Source organism: Lolium perenne, chromosome 4 (genome assembly GCF_019359855.2).
Source record: "Lolium perenne isolate Kyuss_39 chromosome 4, Kyuss_2.0, whole genome shotgun sequence".
NCBI classification, from domain to species: Eukaryota; Viridiplantae; Streptophyta; class Magnoliopsida; order Poales; family Poaceae; genus Lolium; species Lolium perenne.
In genome coordinates this window covers 27,333,395-27,356,071 of record NC_067247.2, presented here as the reverse complement: position 1 = coordinate 27,356,071, position 22,677 = coordinate 27,333,395, and the positions used below count along the sequence as shown (strand labels likewise).

At 46.8% G+C, this 22,677-nt stretch overlaps 2 protein-coding genes across 2 annotated transcripts; both read left to right on the top strand.

Annotated features, from left to right (window-relative positions):
• The first annotated feature begins 3,902 nt into the window (after nt 1-3,902).
• Nucleotides 3,903-6,020, top strand: LOC127291994 (uncharacterized). The gene is made up of 3 exons (XM_051321339.2): nt 3,903-4,171; nt 4,286-4,388; nt 5,130-6,020. Exons 1-3 carry the CDS (start codon nt 4,049-4,051, stop codon nt 5,822-5,824), a joined length of 921 nt encoding a protein of 306 aa, XP_051177299.1. The 5' UTR covers nt 3,903-4,048; the 3' UTR covers nt 5,825-6,020.
• Nucleotides 6,021-18,946: 12,926 nt separating this feature from the next.
• LOC127291992 (phosphoribosylformylglycinamidine cyclo-ligase, chloroplastic) lies at nt 18,947-22,135 on the top strand. The gene is made up of 8 exons (XM_051321337.2): nt 18,947-19,320; nt 19,690-19,784; nt 19,873-19,974; nt 20,089-20,148; nt 20,647-20,819; nt 20,967-21,078; nt 21,162-21,320; nt 21,734-22,135. The coding sequence occupies exons 1-8, from the start codon at nt 19,026-19,028 to the stop codon at nt 21,893-21,895; spliced, it is 1,158 nt and encodes a 385-aa protein (XP_051177297.1). The 5' UTR covers nt 18,947-19,025; the 3' UTR covers nt 21,896-22,135.
• The last annotated feature ends 542 nt before the right edge of the window (nt 22,136-22,677 follow it).

The following is a 22,677-nucleotide window of genomic DNA, read 5'->3' as shown; positions in this document are numbered from 1 at the left end:
AACTCGACTGCTTCTTTTTCAGTTATACGGACCGAATAACATCGGTTCCTAAGATTCCTGAAGCGCTGGATGTATTCTGTCACAGTTTCTCCGCGCTTCTGACGTAGTTGTGCTAGATCGGCAATGCCAGACTCGGAAGCCTCTGAATGGTACTGCATATGGAACTGCTCTTCCAACTGCTTCCAAGTCTGGATGGAGTTTGGTGGCAAAGAGGTATACCATCCAAAAGCCGATCCCGTGAGGGACTGTGAGAAGAGCCTCACGCGTAGCTGATCCGACACTGAAGCCGGTCCTAGTTGTGCCAAATATCGGCCGACGTGCTCGATGGAGCTGGAGCCATCTGATCCACTGAATTTGGAGAAATCAGGGAGCCGATACTTAGGTGGCAGCGGGATCATCTCGTACTCGTCGGGGTACGGCTTGGAATAGCCGATTGCCCTCCTCTTCGGCACCATGCCGAACTGGTCTCTCAGTATAGTACTGATCTGATCCGCTGTGCTGGCTGTAGGAGTTGAACTCTGAAGATTCGCCGGGGTGGCGTACTTAGCCAGCCATGTTTGCTTTTCCAGCTCTGAGCCAACTGTAGGAGCTGAGCTCTGGAGGTTCGTCGGGGTGGCGTACTTAGCTAGCCACGTCTGTTTCTCAAGCTCTGTCGCTGACGTTTCTCCTGTTTTCCCAGAAGTCCCTGATGTTGTGGCCTGGTTTGTGAGTGCCCAGTTGCCACAATCCGGCACATACGTGCACGCGTACCCGTGAGGGATCTCCTTAGGCGCCTCGGGCAAGAACTGGTAGTCACTAGGGTCACCACCAATCTTGTAGACGACGAATGCCGGTGTAGCCGGCACTTCTGGTGCTGCCAACGCATATGGCAGCGGTGGACGGGACTGGAGTGGCAACTCTCCTTGATGCGTCCCGAGAGCTGGTCCTGACGGCGAGTACTGGTGCCTCATGATCTCCTGGATTACGCGAAGAGCGACACGCTCCAACGTGTTGACCAGGTTCTCAGAGTGACGGTGTAGCGAGTGAGCCACCAAGTAGTTGATCTCCTGCCGTAGGCCCCTGGTGCGTTCCTCCGACGGGGCAGAGAGGTCTATCCCATCGAGTGCACCTTCCGGTGAGAATCCCTTCCATCTGATGCCATGGGAACGGGTTCTCTGAAAAGAGCCGATGAGGTCGGCTTCGAGGGTGACTTTGATCTCGTCATACCTCTTCTTGAGCTCATCGGGCAGCTCCTCGTAGGTGACTGGCGTGCCGTCCGCCATCTCAGATGTAGATGGCGATGTGGTTGATGTAGAAGATTGTCCCACCGGGCGTGCCAGAATGTGTTGACTGCCAAAACCCACCGGCGGGCAGCGACTGTCAACACCGTAGAGCCGGGAACAACCTAGAGCTGCGGCTGGCTGAGGTCCCTCCGAGCGACGGCCCGCAAAGCACTTCTGGTCACACGTCCGATGCTGAGTGCAAGGGCGTGCCACCTGACCTATACCTGGTCAGGAAGGTGATGGAGATGCCTCGCTTAGTTTCCTGCATGGCATACACGTAAACATTAAATACGAGCCTCGATCGGCTCTCAGGTTATCCCGTGAATCGGCTCAAGGAGCCGATCCACCCATGATTCGTACGGGGTGCACGAATATATGGTGGTCCTGCTTGATCAAGATAAAGCTAATGAGATCTACGACGATTTAGGGTTTTCACCGCATAATCGGATCATCCTACTCCAGGTTGGGCCTCGCGGCCACGCACGGTGATCGTAAGCCGATCCTAAACAAGGCCTAAAAACCAACACGAAGTTGATCCCCGGAACATCCTGTTTAGGACTTGCGAACGACACCCTACGTGCCGCTGGATCCTCCCCCCCTTTGTAAGGCCTAACTATTGCAGATATTAAACTAATCCTTGTAGAACAAGGAGCAATCGTAACGGATCAGATCTACTAAATAATGATCAAGCGGGGTGCCGCCCCCACACCTGAGATAGGTGTGAGGGCGGCTAGATATGCAAGGGTTGCACTACGCTAGCATGTTACGCGAAGAACTATGCTAACCCTAACAAATCTATGATAACTACGTTGCTCGCCATCAACAAGGCTTCAGTACGAGCAACGCATGAACAACGTGGAGCTTGTGCTGCCTAGATCGCAAGATGCGATCTAGGCAGCATGTCGCTTACCGGATAGAAACCCTCGAGACGAAGGAGTTGGCGATGCGCCGAGATTGGTTTGTTTGGTTGAACGTGTGTTGTTGTTTATTCCATAAGCCCTAGATACATATTTATAGTCCAAGGGACTTTCTAATCCAAGCGTGCACCTAACCGTGCACGGGTAAAACTCTAACTTCTAAACCGACACGTAATCTAATATGTTACAGATACAAGGGCAAACGAGCCCAAACTTTGCATGCAAGGCCGATTCACGTATTTCTTCTATATATATATCTTCAAGTCCATCTTGATCGCGGCCCACTTCTGACTCGGTCAAATTCTGGTGATAACAGCTGCTCAGCTGCCGCCGGGTGCCCATCCCTCCCGTCCCTGCGCGCGAGCCTGATCGGACCGCGGAGATCCGGTGAAGGAGGCGGTACCTGCCGCCGGACCTCCGCGCCGATCCGGCGTACGCCATCCACTTCGACAGCTGGCGTACGTATCTGACAACTGAGACGGATAAGAGAAGAAGGGCGGGCTTCATGGGCGACAGGGATTTTCCCTTCGGAGCTGCACCGCCGACTCGTCCACGAAGTAAGGAGGCGCCGAGGCGTCGTCAGCAGGCGGCGACGCACGCGCAGCACAACGACGCCGACGACCGCGATGACGACGCCTACGCCGCCTACGACAACGACGACGACTACATCGAGGCGCTCGCGTACCATAACGAGGAGGTGAAGGACGACAGCGACGACTACGTCGTGGCCGTCTTCCACAAATGGCAGCTGGCCGTCGCGGAGGGCCGCATTTTTGAGTTCCCGGAGAACATGACGGACGACGAGATGGCGAAACTCGGCGTCCTCGTCTCCGAGAACGACGCGCCTGTGCAGCCGCCACTGCCCCGGTACGCCACCGGCGTCATGCCGCCGGGCCTGTCGGAGGATGAAGCCCTTCGACTGGCACTACAGGACTCGGCGGCGCCACAACCGCAGCCCTAGGCGCCTCCTCCACCACCGCCACAGCCGCAGCCCTGGGCGCCTCCTCCACCGCCGCCACAACCATATCCCTGGGTGCCTCCACCGCCGCCACAGCTCTGGGCGCCTCCACCGCCGCAGCCCTGGGTGCCTCCTCCACCTCCAGCACCCCTGGCGCGCCCGGCGTACGCTCCCCCGGATGGCAAGTGGCCGTGGGTGATACCGGAGCTCATCGTGCTCGACAGCAACGAGGAGCAGCAGTAGGTGTTAGGTTTTTTTTCATGTTTTAACTATGTAAATTATGTTTCATGTATTAAAAAAAAGTTTCGGCAAAAAAAAAAAGCGTCGTGCCGTTGGAGCCACCCACCAACGCAAACGGATGCGCGGTCGATTTCGACCATTTCAGCCGATGCAAAAGGACGCGCGCGGACGCTAAAATGCGTCGCGCCGCTGGAGATGCCTTAGGAGAGAAAAAGCCCAGCTGTCGTCCATACACTTGCTCTTTCATGATCGCCCTCTCTGTGCTGCAGAGTCCAGACCGTCTGCTTTTGACTCCATGACTATGAGACCGTGACCAAAGAATCAATGGGGCAGGAGAGAGACCAAACCCCGGGTGCTTCACCCAACGGCTCTTCGAGAGTTTTCTCCTCTTCACCGGTTCACCTAAGCACGAAAGTGAGAAAGTAGCGATGCATTTACTGTGCCCATGCCGAGACAAGACTCCTCTGCCACCTCGTCTGGTCACATCGATCAGTGCATATCTGCTACATCCCCCCACCACCCACACACCCCTTCAGTACTCCCGCAGCCAGGCCTATATCCTCCTTGTCCATCTCCTCCCCCAATCGGCTGGCTCCCCCTTCTCCTCTCCCAATCACCCTTCTTTCTCCATCCCCACCCCCCTTCTCTCCTACCCGAGGTTCTTTTTCTCCATGTCCAATCCGAGCGGGAAGGGTTGGATATGCTTGGAGTGCCATCACGAGAATCACCCGGTTGTCTGTAAGCTCGCAGTCATACCTCGTCTCACTTGCGGCGGCCCGGGATGCAAGACTAGGGTATAGTGTTGTGCAAACTAAATCTTTCTTACCCATGCTGGTAGCATCTCATAGGCAGCGCCTGCTCATAGGTTCCGCTCGATATCCTCTAACTAATGCATGTATTCCGTGCAGAGTACTACGAGCTACGAGTGCAGGCTGACCCAAACCGTCATCGTTGGACGTCAGAGCAGGCAGAAAATTCAGCTGGACGTGCCGATTTACCGCCAGAATGCGGGTATGTGTTTCGATCTTACTTGATCTTGCCTGATGCTGCAGCAATTGTGTCAACCCTAGATCCAACTAGGAGTATGTGTGCTAAGTTCTCTCTTGTTTACACAAGATGGCTCTAAATTCAGATTCAGATTTTTGACACGTGATGATTCAGCCTGTCCTTTTGTTTGGATCTTCACAGTACTTGTTTCGTTTTAAGGGCAGTGCAGTTCCATTGGTTAGGGACGAGCGGGATTAAAAGTCACGGATTTCTGTGTCAGCAATTAAATTGTGTATGATGGGATGCGATAGATGGATCAAATTGGGGTTTTTTAGAAAGATTTCCGTCGCTATTTGCTGCGCTCTTGCGAATTGCGATAGCCCGCTGCTCCCGGCCGCCCCCTGCCATCGGTTGTTTGGCCGACACCATCAGTCAAGTAGGCGTTGCTCCAGACGCGGTCGCTGGCGCGTTGGACGGCGTCGGAGTGGAGGGGATGGCGAGGCGGAGCCAGGGAGCACATTCCCTCCGACTAATCTAATTTTGGGAGCGTTTTGGCCTATAGTGGAGAGATGGAACATTGGTAGCTCACACTGAACCGGGGGTAAAGATTCAGGGGCGTTGGTTAGTACTAGTGTACTTGGTTATTATTGTACTAATACACACATCGTGGATGATATATGTGATATATGCTGCTTCGTTTTACTTACATGTTGCTTTTACATCTCTCAGTCATAACTCTGACTATTCCCAATTTAAATTTCACAGAAAACTGCGGTTGCTATGCCACTCTTACAGTGGTTCAGCTTATGTGGCGTCTTCATTTTGCTTGGAGTTTCGGTGCATATCACAGTGTGGAGCCAGATGAAGTTAAATTTGCAGCACTCTATCGTTTGCACAACTTGGTAACCTATCCTAGGGACCGCCACGGAAATCCTATGGAGGAAATCTACATTGAAAAGGCCCTAGATCTCGTGCTAAAGTTTGGGATCCCCATAAAATCGAGCAAACTCTGCTCTGGTGCTCTAATTCCAGAGCGTACCATCAAAATCAAGTCTTGCCTCTCAGTTATCCACTTGCCCATAGAGGAGCTGACTAAGCTGATCGGTAATGGATTCCCCCTCATAGGAACTGTGCCAATGGGTCGTCTTCAGAGCTTGATCTCGTGCCAGGAGGTGTATTATGCACCAACTTTGATACCGAACAAATTCAATGAGGGCTTCCATATGGTAGCGCTGATTGGGTCGGGATTGGGGCCCAAGCACATTGCAGGGACTGAGCCGGTACATGAAACCTACTTCGTGGCCAGGGATTCTGGGGGGATTGATGCCCACGCCTCCACCAGCAAGGGGAAATCAAACCGGGAGAAAGGCGTTGGAGGTGACTTCCTCGTGTGGGGATCAGACCTGTGTGAAGCCTGGATGGTAGAGATAGTTGATGATTATCTCCCAACTAAAAAGTGAGGGGATGGGACCTCTGTGAAGTGTGGAAGGCAGCTTATCTCACAGAAGAAGGATCAGATCCACTCATGAAATGGTCTACGAGTTCTAATTATTATTCAGCCTATGCACTCTCTATTTTTCTAGACTTAGATATAAGCTGTATTAGTTTGATCAGACTGGGCCAATTTGACTGCCAACTAGTTCTAGTTACTACTCAGCCTGTAATCTACTGTTTTAATCTATGTACTATCTCTGTTTCTAGTCTAGTTATAAGTTGGAGTACTATTAGTTTGATGATCAGACCGAGTCATCTGACTAACTATTAGATTCAGCTACTAATCTCATGTCGTAATCTATGTGTTCACTCTGTTTCTAGTCTAAATATAAGTTGTAAGCAAACTCTTAATTTGTTAGGTGTATCAAGATTTAATCGTTGGAAGAGAAAATGTACGACATGTTCTTCGTTTATCCTAACTAATATCTTCCCTGTCCCACGATATCTCTCCCACGCAAGGTAGATGAGAAGTTGAGAACGTACCCCGTTATGGGTTGATATTAATAACTTAGACGTAGATGACCTGTTGCGCTGATTGTACACATGAGGACTCACCAAGAGTCAGAATAAATAGAATGAAAGCCAAATAAAATATAATGTTTGATGGTTCCTGCTGAAGTATGTTCCAACCGAACAAGCTATATGCAATTTGGTCTGTTTCAAACATACATGTCTTACCAAGTATAATAAATAACGGTTTTGCTAAATCTCAGCCAGATGAGAATTAAGTTAGTGCTTTGTCAAGTCCAGCACCCTCTGGTTGCATCCTGATTCGTGCAGATATGAATTGCAAGTTGAATTGTGACCTAGTTTTTTCAGTTGTAAGTGTGGGTCGCAACTGAGTTTTTCCAGTTACAAGTAGAGATGCAACTACGAAAAATGCTCTAGAATGTTAAATTTGCTTCGTAATTTGAGCTAGTTATAAGTTGCAACTGAGATTTAATAGCGGTCATCTGACTGACAACTAAGGTAAATCCTCAGCCAACTGAGAATTAGTCACAACAAATAAATAAACAACTTGTCTTGCTTTGTACCGAATCTCTAGTACTCCTTCTATCCACAAATAAGGGCGCCTTTGGACATGTCTTTAAGTCAAATTTTATTAACTTTAACCAACTCCATAGAAAAAAGTAGGATCATTTTTGAAAAATATGGGGAAGCCCCTACGTCTGCATCAATCGATGCATGCATACGGCTTTTATTTAGATTGTATTGAACAGAGTGCTCTTTATCGGGAGCAAACATCACACAACCCGAAGCCACCACTCAACACCTACAAAACCAACAGCGGGTAATAAGGCCCAAAAAAAAACACGAACACCTCCTCATCAACTAAATACCGAGGGCATCATTGAGTCGCCCTATGGCAAAACAAGAACACACATTCGATCTAGCAGACCCTTGGCGAGTGCATCATGCCTCGCTTCAAAAGTCGTTACTACCATCAACCGGTAGTCCATCTTCAGGGAACAGATCCGTATAGCCCTTGCCAGACCTATCATCGACGCCCAATGGTGCCAGACTTAGCCCCCACCTGCACAAGTCCATCACACATCGCGTCTGCTCTGCTGCGCGAAGCCGCCAAGACTCGCCGTCATTGACTAAGTAGATGCACACCACTTGCCGCCACCATTTAACAATTGCTCAAAAAGATGACCCCTAACGACGCCAAAAGCGCTACCATCATTCGATCTGGGATACCTAGATCTGGGGTTTCCCCCGGAACAGCATGTGTGAGTAGACACATGATGCGACGGCGATGTCTTCAAGAAGGTAGCGACGCGTAGACGAGGACATCGCCCGCCATGACCGGGGTCGGACAATGGTTTTCACCGGGAACCGCGCATCCCCAACTTGCTGCAAAACCGGCCAACCGCTTCCAGCGAAGGAGAAGATCGCCACCGACATGCCCCAAAGCCGCTGCCCCGGGCGTCCTCCGTGATGAGGAGGTAGCCTACGAGAACCTGAGCGCCGCCGGTGGACAAACAGCGAAGAGCTGCAGAGAACAAGTTAAAACTATTTGTATTTTCAGTGAACGAACAGTTGAGTTGCATTAGTATGAAAGAAACAACAAAACAACTGCAACCCAATCCTGTAGTTCTTCTCATTTGATCACCAAACGGTTTCAAGATGCAATTGTTCAGTAAAGTAAGGTTCCTTGAGTACTTCTGTTCAGTTGATCCACCTGCCAAAAGCCCATATGAAGAACTGATTAGCTATCATGGAAAACGAAAAGATGATGGAAATCCAAAGTTTTAAATATCTGGGTATAACCTTTCGGGAGACCTGCCGTTGCGGCTATGCCATTTGTAGGTTAAATGAGAAAAAATCGCTAGTAGCCGGCTATAGCCCTATTTAGCCACTATTTAGCCTCTAATTTAGGCGCTAAACCTCCTGCATTTTGAATTTCACTTCTCTTTTCTTTCTTTATTTCTTATTTTCTAAATTTGCGTTCATTTTTTTTTAAACAGGGGCAAAAGCTTTGCTCCAACCTATTAATTAAGGAGAAGTTTAGCAAGTTTACAGACACGTTACAAGGTACAAGTTACAAGAATTACTCTCCCGGCATCAAATCCCCCAATCGTTTTGCACCCACTAACACCCAAAGTTTAGCCTCTCTCCTAATGTTCTCAAAAACAACTTGAGCGGGAGCTTGTTTGTTACGGAAAATCCCCGCGTTCCGCTCGCACCAAATCTCCCAAGTTATGAGCAAGGTGAGAGTTGACATGGCCTTGCGGTTTGGAGCACCTCTGGCCGCCATCCCATTCCACCATTCCTTCATGCATAACTCGGCCCAAAGGGAGGTATCAACTCCGCTGATTCCAAGCGAGCTCACAAAGGGCCCAAAGCCGCTTGGTGAAACGGCAATGTATAAAGAGATGATTGACAGATTCAACACATTGTTTGCAAAGAGGGCAAACGCCACAATTGGGCCAACCGTGCTTGGCTAACCGATCGGCCGTCCAAACTCTATTTTGCGTGACGAGCCATGCAAAAAACTTCGTTTTGGGAGGCGCCCAAGCCTTCCACACCGTGTCGTACATAGGAGACTTGATCAATCCTAAGAATTGCACTTCATAAGCCGATTTAGCGGAGTATTGGCCGTTGGAGGTAAGCCTCCAAGAGATGTCATCTTCTACAAGCTCGTTGAGGTGGATAGTGGACAAATGTGTCCAAAGCTCAAGGAATTGGTTGAAGTGTTCAATAGTGAAGTTCTTCTCAAGGTCAATTTTGGCCACCCAAGAATTTTCATGCAAAGCTTTGGCTACCACCCAATTTTTGCGCTTGGATATGTCGAAGATTAGGGGTGCAATGTCTATAGGCCTCCTCCCCCCGAGCCAAGGAGCGTGCCAAAATGGGGTTTTATTTCCATTCCCAATGGTGATCTCGGTTGCGGCGTAAAAAATTTCCATATCCTCTTTGGTGCAAGGGTTGTCGTATCCCGCCTAAATCCTATTCGATCTTTCCATTGAAGCCAAGGCCAACGAAGTCGAAGTGCCATCACGAACTTTCCCAAATGTAGGATTCCAAGACCGCCCAACTTCTTGGGACGGCACACCGTGTCCCAATTGACTTTACATTTTGTGCCGGTAGTGGATTCCTTGCCGGACCAAAGGAAAGCCCTTTCAATCTTGTTGATGAACTTGATAGTGCCCAGCGGTAAGGCAAGGGGAGTGAGATGGTACATGGCTTGAGAGGCGATGACCGACTTCACCAAGGCGGCACGGCCGGCTGTGGTGACAAGCTTCCCATTCCAAGTTGGCAAATTTCCGGCGCACTTATCCTCAAGGTGGAGGAAGTCCGCCCTTTTGAGGCATCGAACCGAAAGCGGCAGTCCAAGGTATCTAAGGGGAAAGGACGCGCGAGCAGCCGGGACGCCTTCAAGAATATCATCGAGATTCAAAGCGCCGCAACGGATGGGAACCACACAACTCTTTTGAAAATTTGTACATAGACCGGTCACCTCCCCAAAACTGTAGAGAATTGCCTCCAAATTCTGAATAACCTCCTTGTAAGGGCCCACAAAAACTGCCGCGTCATCCGCATAAAGAGATGTCTGGAGCACATTACCCCACCCTTGGATCTTGTGCAAGAGGCCGTGCGAAGATGCCAACTCCAAGATCTGGGATAGAGGATCGATGGCGAGGACAAAAGGAGTGGCGAGAGGGGGTCCCCTTGGCGCAAACCCCTCCCATGGAGAATAGGCACACCGGCCACCCCATTCAAAAGCACCCTCGAGGCCGCTGTAACCAGGAGCGCGACGATCCAATTACGGAATCTATTTGGGAAGCCCCTTTTTTGCAGCAATTAGATAAAACTTGTGAGTTGAATAATTAAATACTTGTTTGCCTTGAATAGTTGAATAAGTTGTGTCATGAATCCTATTTGAGTCATAGTTCTCCTCTTCTTTTGGTAAGATATGACTGAAATATTTCAAATTTTTGGAAAAATGGCTAAATGGAATAGCCCGCTATAACCCGGCTATAGCCTTTTATAGCCTCCAAAAAAATAGCGGCTAAATAAGATAGCCGGCTATTTAAACTATGTGGAAATCATCAACAAACAAGTTGATTAAGTTCAAGTTAATGGTAGAGTGCAATGCAGTGCAGTGCAGGACTGGGTACAAGTAGGTCTGTAGAAATTAATCAAGATACATACATGCACGCCTGATGAGATGCATAAAAATTCAGAGCCACATCTGGTCACCAAACGGTTTCAAGCTGCAACTGTCCAGTAAAGTAGCAGTACCACGTTACACTAGCCGCGTTTTTAGCGGAAATTCAATTCGGCTCCCGGGTGCATATGCTCCTTCTATCAAAAAGTTATATTTCAAAATGTCGAAAAATTTTGACAAAAAATTCTACATGTACATCTCCACAATATACGTATGTTCGTCAAGTTTCGCGAGGAACCAATATGTTTTGTGATCTGTGTAAAAAAGAGAAAATTTATCTCCTGAAAAAACTTATTTTCAGCATTGAATTTTGTCTTTTTTACATACGTCACACGACAAGTCGGATTTTTATCAAACAACTTTGTGAGCGTCTAGCACGTGAAGATGTACGTTCGAATTTTTCGTTTCAATTTTTTAAAATTTTAAAATGTATGTAACATGCATTTCAAAATAAAGGGAGCATATGCTCCCATGTGCCAAAATACCATTCTCCGTTTTTAGCACACATAAAACGATTTGTAACATACTATGTTTAAATGGTCCAGTTAGTGTACATATATGCAGACAAAGATGGATCACGGCCGATGAACTGCAACTCAGGAACAGGACCATGGCACTGGCTCGGCCTAACTCAACGAGCTACCAAAATAAGAACTGACTATAGCATGCAACGAGCTCAAAATACACGAGTACCTTGTTCGCTGATAAGCTGCGCCAGTCATGATGTTTTTCACTAAGCAAGCCAGGTGATACTGAACTGCACGGCTGATTTTTTTCGATAAAAGATGCTTTATTACTTTTGGTAAGCAATTACATCCAGCCTCTGCACAACCAGGGTGCACACAGCCGTTTATGAGTCTTTTTAGGACTAGAAAAAATCCAAAAAAATAAAAAAAGAACTAGGCGAAATACATATCGAAGCGATGAAACATATAACGCCTAAGATGTGGGTGGGCTTCAATCCGTAGACTATGCTGCCACCCATGTAGGAAAAAAATATCCCTCGCCGTAGCCTCCAACCGTGTACATACCTTCGTAAATAGGTCTCGGTTCTCCATGCGCTGAAGAGGTAACCACAAACGGAGAATACCTGTACATCTGTAGATGACCTGCAACAAAGAGCAATTTTTATCATTAAAAATCTTGTTATTTCTACTCAGCCAAAGCGCCCAGATAACTGCTAGCGCCCCCACCCTAAGAAGCAACTTAAACCTTGAATCTATACCATGAAGCCAATTGGCAAAGACATTGGCCACACTAGTCGGAGGATACAAGGTAGAGGCTACTTGGATGACAGATCAAATAGATCTCGCAAACTGGCACTGGAAGAAAAGGTGTTTAATATTTCATCGTGATGACAAAAAATACATCGCTTACTACCTTGCCAATTCCGCTTAACAAGATTGTCTTTGGTGAGGATGACACCTCGACGAAGATACCATCCGAATATTTTTATTTTTAATGGTATCTTCATCTTCCAATTTTTTTATTATTATCCACTGGTACATCCGAATGGAGTATGGCATTGTATAGAGATTTGACCGAGAAAGAGCCATCTACGTGTAAATTCCATCTAAATTCATCTGGTGCAGGTGATAGATTGATACCCCCCAACCTTTGAATTACGGTATTCCACGCCAATAGCCTTTGTCCTAGCAAAACTCGTCTGGACGTCACATTCGGAGGAGAGGTAGCCATTACTGTACCAATGGTATCTCCTTTGCGATGAACGATACTATACAACGCAGGATAATGTTCACTTAGGGGTGCATTGTCTAACCAAGCATCTTCCCAGAAACGTATCGGTGCTCCATTCTTAATTGAGAAAGTTCCATGATAAAAAAAGATATTTTTTGTCGCCATTAGAACAGCCCAGAAGTGTGAATCCCCAGGTTTTCAAACCACTTGAGATAACGTCTTGGAGCCTATATACTTTCTCCGAAGATTCGTTTGCCAAATCCCATCCTCGGTAAGGAGCTTAAAAAGCCATTTACCCAGCAGGGCTGAATTCTTGACCTCCAGGTCATGAACTCCAAGCCCGCCTTGATCTTTGGGACTACAAACTATACTCCATTTAACCAGTCGATACTTCTTTTTCTCGCTGTCCCCTTGCCAAAAGAATCTGGATCGATAATAATCGAGTTTATGCAGAATTCCTTTTGGTAATAGGAAGAATGATAACATATACAGTACCATATTGGTCAGTACCGAATTAATGAGTATCAATCTTCCTCCCAGGGACAACAATTTACCTTTTCAACTGCTAAGGCGTTTCTGTAATCTTTCTTCCACTATTTTCCATTCGGCAATTGTAAGTCTCCCATAATGAATCGAAATACCCAAATAGCGAATAGGAAATTGGCCTTGCCCACAACCAAACAACTCTGTATAAAGAGCTGTATCATCTTGAGCATCACCGAAACAGAATAATTCACTTTTATGGAAATTGATTTTCAATCCCGACAACTGCTCAAAAGCCACCAAAATTAATTTCAGGTTTTGAGCTTTTTCGAGACCATGATCCATAAACAGAATTGTATCATCGGCATATTGAAGGATAGATAAACCACCATCAACGAGATGTGGAATCACACCTTCAATCTGACCATCAGACTTGGCCCGCTCTATGAGTATAGCCAGCATATCCGCCACAATGTTGAATAACATAGGTGACAACGGATCCCCTTGGCGTAACCCTTTTCGTGTTTGGAAATAATGGCCGGTGTCATCATTAACCCGAATTGCCACACTACCTCCATACACGAAATCATTTATTAAAGTGCGCCATTCAGGAGAAAAACCTTTCATCCTGAGTGTCTGTTGAAGGAAAGACCACTTGACCTTGTCATAAGCCTTTTCAAAATCTAATTTTAAAATAACCCCATTTAATTTCTTAGTATGCATCTCATGTACCGTCTCATGCAAAACCGCCACTCCGTCAAGGATATTTCTTCCTTGCATGAAAGCGGTTTGAGATGGCCGAACGACATGCTCCGCAACCGTATTAAGTCTAATGGTGGCCACTTTTGTGAAAATCTTGAAACTTACATTTAAGAGGCAAATAGGTCTATATTGTTGAATCCTTTCTGCCTCATTAACTTTCGGTAACAAGATTACTTCACCAAAATTTAGACGAAATAATTCTAGTTGTCCTATGTGCAGGGCACTGAACAAATCTAGAAGATCCGCTTTAATAGTATCCCAGAAAGTTTGATAAAACTCCGCTGGAAAACCATCGGGACCCGGTCCTTTGTTGCATTCCATTTGGAAAATAGCCTTCTGAACTTCTTCCTCAGAACAAGGTGCAGTTAGTAAGCCATTTTCTTCTATAGAAACTTGGGGTATATCAGCTGTTAAGTTCTCATTTAGAGAAAATGCGCTTTCATCCGGAGGACCAAACAAACCTTTATAATAATTAGTAATGTAAGATTTTAGTTGCTCATGGCCTTCAATCAGCCCTTCATCTTGAGAAAGAGAATGAATACGTTTTTTCCGATGTCTCCCATTGGCTATGCCATGGAAATATCGCGTATTTGAATCTCCTTCTAAAATGAATTGAGCTTTGAAACATTGATACCATTTGAGTTCCTCTTCTCGGAGGAGACTCGCCATCTGCGCATTAGACTGATTCTTAAGTTCAATCTCATGCGGAGACAGTGGTCTTACCTCAGCAACCGCCTCAAGCTCATCAATCACACTTGATAAGCGAGCCTTCTCCTTCTTAAGAATACAAGTCGTATGGGTAGCCCAACCAGAGAGATGTCTGCGCATTGCGCGCATCTTATTATTCCATCTCAAGATTGGAGTACTACCACCAACCGGCCTTTCCCAAACCATCTTAACCATCTCATGGAACCCATCTCTCTGTAGCCAGCCAAGTTCAAATTTGAAAGGCCGCTTACAGACAGTGCGGGGATTTCCAGTAGTTAGGAGGATAGGAGCATGGTCAGACAATCTTTCAATACGTTCTAGTGCACGGACCGACACCATAGGGTATTTATCTTCCCATTCAGTATCCATCAACACGTGATCTAGTTTTTCGTATGTGAGTTCAGGCAAGCTGTTAGCCCAAGTAAACTGTCGACCGGACATAAACACCTCTCTTAAGTCAAGGCTATCAATGACAGCATTAAACAAGAAAGGCCAATGTCCATCAAAAAGACCTTTACTTTTTTCATGAGGAAATCTTAATAGATTAAAATCTCCACCGATCAAAATCGGGTAGGGATTATCTTTAGTAAGATTCACCAACTCACGTAAAAAGTCAGCCTTAAAAGCCTCTTGGGCGGCACCATACACGGCAACCAGACTCCACGTAAAACCGTCAGCTTTATTCTGAATGTCGAGTTTAATGTGGTACTCTCCATCAGAACTAGCTAGAACAGTCATGGTGTCTATTCGGACGCCAACTAAAATGCCACCAGACCTACCACGAGGCGGGCGGGAAAACCACTGAAAGTTAATCCCGCCTGATAAACGGTCGAGGAAACTTTGTGAGAAATTCCGCCTACCCGTCTCTGATATTGCAATAAAATCTAAATCATAGTTTCTACAACCATCGGCAATGTGAGAATGCTTGGCCAAGTCACCAAGACCTTTGCTATTCCGAAACATGCCATCCATTGAGAAACTATTTTAGATTTAGAACTCTTGCTATATCTACGAGACTTCTTCCCAGCTGAAGACCGAGAACCTCGTGCTGAAGCTTTTAGATCATAGACTGAACTAAGCTCCGAGTGTTCTAAGTCAACTTCTGAGATATTACCAATGATAGCCGAGAGAAGCTGACCATCTATGATGTCATCCTCTTCATCTTCGTCTATCATGGAAGTTTCTGGGAACCTCGTGAACCAAGAGACAGGAATAGAGAGGGACAACAAAGAGTTAGAGAACCACGGAAATGTTGGTACTGTCCTGAAAACTGGACATATGGTCATAAGTGTGCTCCTATGCAGAGAGTCCTCAATGCAATACAGATGCAAGCAAGCTCTGATGAAGATGAGTGAGACCAGCTAATACCACAACCAGCTGTTGTTGCTGCTCCTATACAGCCAGAGGAAGAACTGATGCATATCTCCATCTCGGCATACACAGGTTCTCCAAGTGACTCCACCATTTCCTTGTTGATGTCCTTTCCTGGCACACAAGCAGTTGCTTTGGCTGATACTGGAAGTACAAATACATTCATGGACTACAAATTTGCAATCAAGCACAACATTCCTATGATTGACACAGAGGCTAGAACAGTAGTAGTAGCAGGTGGAGGGAAGCTTGTCAGTACTGCAACAGCTCCCAACAGCTCCTTCACAATTCAAAGAAAACCTTTTACAGCAACTTTCAAGATCCTCCAGCTACAGGGCTCTGACATAGTCCTTGGTGTCAACAGGTTCAAGCTCCACAACCCTGTCACATTTGATTTTGTGGGCAGAACAGTCACACTGGGCAACCAGGACACCTGCTATGCTTTCCCTGACCATCTAGTACCAGAAAAGCATCTCCTCATATCTGCTGATGAGTGCTCTAAACTGTTGGACAATGGAGCAGAAGGATACATGCTTTATTCCACTGATACTCCAAGCACCATCACTGGCCAAACTCCCCTCGAATTGCAACAATTACTCCAGCAGTTCACAGATATTTTCTCTGAAGCCACTGTCCTTCCTCCACACAGAGCAGCTGACCATACCATTCCCCTCCTCCCAGGTGCCAAACCACCAAACATACGGCCCTACAGAATGTCCCACAGCCAGAAAAACACTATTGAAGCAATTATCAAGCAACTGCTGAAAAAAGGGGAAATACAACCAAGTTCAAGCCCTTTTTCGTCTCCTGTCATCCTAGTCAGGAAAAAAGACAAATCATGGCAACTATGTGTGGATTACAGAGGCCTCAATGACATTACAGTCAAGAACAAATTTCCTATTCCTGTAATTGAGGGTCTCCTTGATGAACTGCATGGTGCAACCATATTCACCAAATTGGATCTAGCAGCAGGATATCACCAGATCAGAATGAGGACTGAAGATATTCCTAAGACTGCATTATCCACTCATTTGGGACACTATGAATACACAGTTATGCCTTTTGGCCTCAGCAATGCACCTGCTACCTTCCAAGAGCTTATGAACTCCATTTTCTCTCCATATTTAAGGAAATTCGTCTTGGTATTCTTCGATGACATTTTGGTCTACAGTTCATCTATGTCACAACATGAACACCATCTGCAGCTAGTGCTTAATACACTAAGGAACCATGAGCTCAAAGCAAAACTGAGCAAGTGCTCTTTTGGACAGCCACAGGTTGAATACCTTGGACACATCATCTCATCCTCTGGAGTAGCTACTGATCCTAGCAAAATACAAGACATTATTCACTGGGACAAGCCCACAACTGTCAAGAAACTCAGGGGATTCTTGGGCCTTAGTGGATATTACAGAAGATTCATATAAGGGTATGCAACAATTTGCCAACCATTATTTGCTGCTCTCAAAAAGGATAATTTCCACTGGGGACCTGAGCAACAAAGAGCTTTTGATACCCTCAAGCAGGTGATGACAAATCCACCTCTGCTCCGTTTACCAGACTTCACTAAGCCTTTCACCTTGGAAACAGATGTGTGTGCATCAGGGTTAGGAGCAGTTCTCATGCATGAGGGCAGGCCACTTGCATTCTTCAGTAAATGTCTTGGTCCTCGCAACAGTGCCCAATCTGTGTATGAAAAGGAAGCAATGGCAGTACTAGAAGCCCTCAAAAAATGGCGCCACTATTTTCTTGGAAACAAAGTGGTGATCAAAACTGACCAGAGAAGCTTGCAATACTTGAGCAGCCAAAGACTATTAGAAGGCATCCAACACAAATTGATGCTGAAGCTTCTAGAATTCGATTACTCCATTGAGTACAAAAAGGGATCAGATAATACGAAAGAAGCCTGGTGACCGGGTGTATACGTGAGCACGCGTTACCTGCTCAACACGTGTCTAACGCCATCCGTTAATCCGTTAACAGGGGGCCCGCTTTCTGTCATCTTCTACCTATACTTTCCTCCCCACCTCCGTGAAAGAATCGCTGCAGAAACTTTATCCATGGCGTCGGAGCAATCGGTAAAAGAATCAGTAGTTCATCACACATCAATCATAACTAATACAAAACAATCCGTGAAGAAATTAGCAATTTTTTGGGAACAATCGGTAACATAGTCCGATCTAAGAACATAGTTCGATCTAAGAACATATTAAAAAAAGGATTCATTCACAGATAAAAAGAAAGAGTCGAGCGAAGCTTCTCCGCCGCCTGATGCGGACGAGATCCTCCATCTCCAGCTCTGTGCGGCGGCGCTGCGCGCGTGGACAGACGGCGACACGCGCTGATACGGACGAGACCCTCCATCTCCCAGCTCGGCGCCTCCTCGCGCGCCCGTCGAGCGAAGCTTTTCTGCTGCGTGTGCGCGGCGTCGCTGGCCTCCTCTATTCTCGACTGTGGCATCCTGCCAGCTCCCACGCGCCGCCCTGGCCGGCAGCGCACCGCGCGCCCGCCCGTTGTGCCCTCTGCCGCCTCCCGCACTGCTGCTCTGCGCGTGCTCCGTCGATGGGAGCGCGAGGGGTGGCCTTGCAGCTCAAATCGAGACCTTAGCTGGCTCGCCCGCGCCGCGCGCTCCACGGCTCTGGCTCCTCCCGCACCGGTCGACGCCATTGAGCGTCCCAAAATCGATTCAGTCGGCGATTCCAAGGGGCGGCCCAAATCGAGTCAGCCGGCGGCGGCGTTTCTGGCTAGGACGGTGGCGCTCTGATTCTTGGCCGGGCAGGGGATTAGGCGGAGGTGACTTGTGGCTTGGTGGCGATGGGCTCCAGGCCGGCGTGGAGGAAGGATCGACCTCCCGTCCCGAAGCGTGGCTAGCGGCGGTCGACCTCCCGTCCTGGAGTGTGGCTGGCGGCGTTTTTGTGGTGGTCTGGAGAGGGGGCGAGAGAAAAGTGTGGTTCAGAGAAAGAACGAGGGGATAAGGTGCATCGGGTACGAAGGGAGCGTGGGAGAGAAAGGATTAACACCGTATGGTTGCCGTTAGCAGAAAATGAATCTCAAGGTTGATCCAACGGTAGCTAGGGCGTGCTCACGTATACACCCGGTCACCAAATCCACGAGTGGATTTGGTGACCGGGTGATCCACTCGTGGATTTGCAGGAGAACAGTGGTGTATAGGACAAGCTTGCATTGGATTCTTTTTTTTCTTCTAAAACCAAACATGGGCAACTCGGGCTAGGTCGAGGTCTCCCAGGCCCAGGCCCAGTTTAATCAGTGTGCATATGCATAACAAAAAAAAGCCCCATCTTTATCTCTAGAATAATAATTTATTTAAAAATGTATCGAAAATATGCCCAGAAAAATCAAAAGAGAGATTTAAGAGGACGACACACATTCGGACGGTGCACAGCACATCCGCGGCGCACGACCAAAAGCCCTAAACCTTCGCCCCTTTCCCCTCACTCATCCACGCACCCATGGGAGCCGGCCGCCTCCTCCACCTCGCCCGCGCGCCGGCGAGCTGCCCCGCCGCAGCGGCCCGTCCCGGCGGCCATCCCCAGCCGCACAACTACGTGCGCCTCCCCCAGACGACCGCCGCGGGGATGCGCCGCGTCGCCGTCTCCTGCTCCGGTTCCGGCTCCGGCTCCGCCGACGAGGAAGGCATGACCTACAAGGGCGCCGGCGTGGACATCGACGCCGGCACCGAGCTCGTCCGCCGCATCCGCAAGATGGCCCCCGGGATTGGCGGCTTCGGCGGCCTCTTCCCCCACGGTGCATCTCGAATCCTCTCCTCGCTCACTTACTGCCTTTTGTTCTAGTTGGTTAGCGGGCCTTCCTGCACGATTGCGTCACAATTCACAAATCAAGCGTCCAGAAGCATATATTCTATTATGGTGGAGGCCGTGCCATGTAATAATTGAGTAATTGACTGAAATACGGGCATTTCTAAGTGACGGAGGGAGCACTGCAGTTTTTGCTGGTGTGGAAACTGAGAATTTCTTATAGTTGCACTTAGATGATCCATTTCTGGCCCTGAACGGTTCTGCTGCTTCTATTTCACTAGTTGCTACTTCTTTACTCAGATACAGAAATGTCTTGCCGTATTAGTAAATTTGGCTTTCTGTTGTTTCTGTTGAACAGGGGATGAGTACTTGGTGGCTGGTACTGACGGAGTTGGGACAAAGCTGAAGCTAGCGTTTGAGACCGGTATTCATGATACTATCGGGATTGACCTGGTATGGTTCTTCACTTGCTTTTCATACACAGTTGTTTGTCACGTTCCCTGGGAGATTCACTGTAACATGTTTGATCCATCACCGGCAGGTTGCTATGAGTGTCAATGACATTGTAACTTCGGGCGCGAAACCATTGTTCTTCCTGGATTACTTTGCGACGAGCAGGCTCGATGTTGACCTTGCAGAGAAGGTACTGTCAGTATTTTTGTTGCTCATAAAACACTGTAATTCTTGCTCTTGCTAATTTTATCTGTGCTCTGCCCATGGAGGATGATGCCTGTAACTTTGTTTTGAACTTTCGTAGGTTATCAAGGGGATTGTGGAAGGGTGCCAGCAATCAAATTGTGTCCTGCTAGGAGGAGAGGTGATATGTTCTGCAATACACGTGTTTTATCATTTTATCTAAGTATCTGTATCTTTGAATAGATGAGTAAATCAAAATAACTGTTCCAGAATTGGTCATCTATCTTGCACACGGTTGGTGGTTTTATTTGCTGAAGGACAAATATAATTCTTCTTACACTGATAATTTGACTATTCACTGGCTGACATGAGCTAACCCCAGCCAGAATTATCACCTGAACCTTTGTATATCTTATCACATTTGTATATGCTATCGTTACTTCATGTCATGAGCCTAATTTATTTTAAGATTTATTTCATTATGGCTTTTGAAAGCTGTAACAAGATGCTCTGGTTATTTGACTATTTATTTATTCTTGATACATGGACTAATTCAACTAAGTAACGAATAAATACTTGACATAGTGTATGTTTTAGTCTAGGCATTGATATGTACTCTCCTGAAGCATTCCATGTGGACTACACAAATCTGAATATAAGCAACATTTTGTCCATGTAGACAGCAGAAATGCCTGATTTCTACCAGGAAGGTGAATATGATCTCAGTGGCTTTGCTGTGGGTGCCGTAAAGAAGGATAAGGTCATCGACGGTAAAAACATTGTGGAGGGAGATGTCCTGATTGGTCTTCCTTCCAGTGGGGTTCATTCAAACGGGTTCTCTCTTGCTAGGAGGTATTGCATTTATCCAGCTTCATTTGTTGAAACTCCAAACAGATGACTGAGAGTGCAAATTGTATTCTCTTGTCACTGATGGTTACTTTTTTTATGCAATTATTATTTCTGGTTAACGATAGCAGGAAAACATGCATTTTTTTCTAGAGTACTGGAGAGAAGCGGACTCTCTTTGACTGATCCACTCCCAAGAAATGATGGTGTAACGACTACTGTTGGTGAAGCTCTCATGGCACCAACTGTTATCTATGTTAAGCAGGTTAGCTTATTCTGGCGAATGTCTCATATTTCCAATGGGATTCTTACCTGAATTTCTGATTCAATTGTTTGGAATGAAAAAAGGTACTTGAGATTATCAGCAAGGGCGGTGTAAAAGGACTAGCCCATATTACTGGCGGTGGCTTTACTGATAATATCCCAAGAGTATTTCCTAAAGGACTTGGGGCCAAAATTGTTACGGGTTCGTGGGAAGTGCTGCCTGTGTTCAAATGGCTTCAGCAGGTAAGAGCTAATAACAATCCATGAGGCTTGCTTGCATATTCTTGTAGCCCCAGCAAATATATTCACTTGTTTTTAATCAAAATAATCAGTTTATGATTTAATATCCATTTTGAATATATTTAATGTGTACCAGCCACATCCAACAGGATAAGGAACTTAGTAGCAAAACAATGATCGGAGTGACAAATTTGATGATATGCAGAAAATCTTGTTAGCATTGGTAGTTAGGGATTTGCAATATTTAAGCTCGTACTAGATAGTAATTTGTAGCTCGGTAAAACATCACAATAGAACAAGCATGGAGTTCTGTGTAACCCAAAGAAACACTAACACTTTATACACCATTATTTTGATTTTTTATCCATCTGCGCACACTGTGCTCTCCTTAGCTTATGTTTTCTCTACATTTGTAGGTTGGCAAAATCGAAGATGCAGAGATGCTGCGAACATTCAACATGGGCATTGGAATGGTCCTGGTGGTAAGCAAAGATGCAGCAGACAGGATCCTTGCAGAATCGAGTCCCGCTTATCGCATCGGAGAGGTGATCCAGGGCGAGGGAGTGCACTACGCCTGAGCTCATAAACATTTTAGAATCACTTGGCTGATGGGCAAAGCAGCCCAATTTTCGCAACCCCATTATGTTATGGGGTTAAGTATCGGAGTAAATCGGTTTACTCTTATGAGATGAGAAAAAACGGGAATAATGCTTTAGTTTCATCAGAACTTGGCCTAAATGGCTGGTGTTGCTATCTGAGAGCGATGCGGAGGTGCCTCCAGTGTACTGAATTTTATTGAAATATATATCTGTTAATCAGTCTACCCGTCTGCTTGAAATGAAAGCATTGAGGCTTGTTCTATTTTGTGTCTGACGACCATCCAGAAATATTTTTGTGTTTACCCTCCCAAGTGGTTACCCTAATGGATTTTTTTGGGTATTGTCTTAGCTTAAGTCGCATAATTATTTTACTCTATAAGATTATTACCTTGATTAGGCATGTGCAACGACTAAAGCGTGATATCGGTTGAGAAAAAAACATCTTATCAGCTACTAGTAGAATAGAAGCCTTCACAGTTATTTGAATGAACTCTGTTCTATACGTTTCTTGCATCCGAAAGAACAAAATAATCAGGCACGGAAACAAATTGCACGAAAAAAAAGACTAGGAGAAAACAAAAAGATTATGAACAGATGATGGGCAAGACGGTCGAAGCATCACATGCCATGCCAGCAAGGGCGACGTTGTGACAAGCACGTCGCGCGCGGGCTGCACCGCGGGGAGGATGTCACCGGCGGTGGACGACGCCGGTGCAGCGGTCCTTGATCCACCGGAACCCGCGGCGGAGCGACGCCTTGAG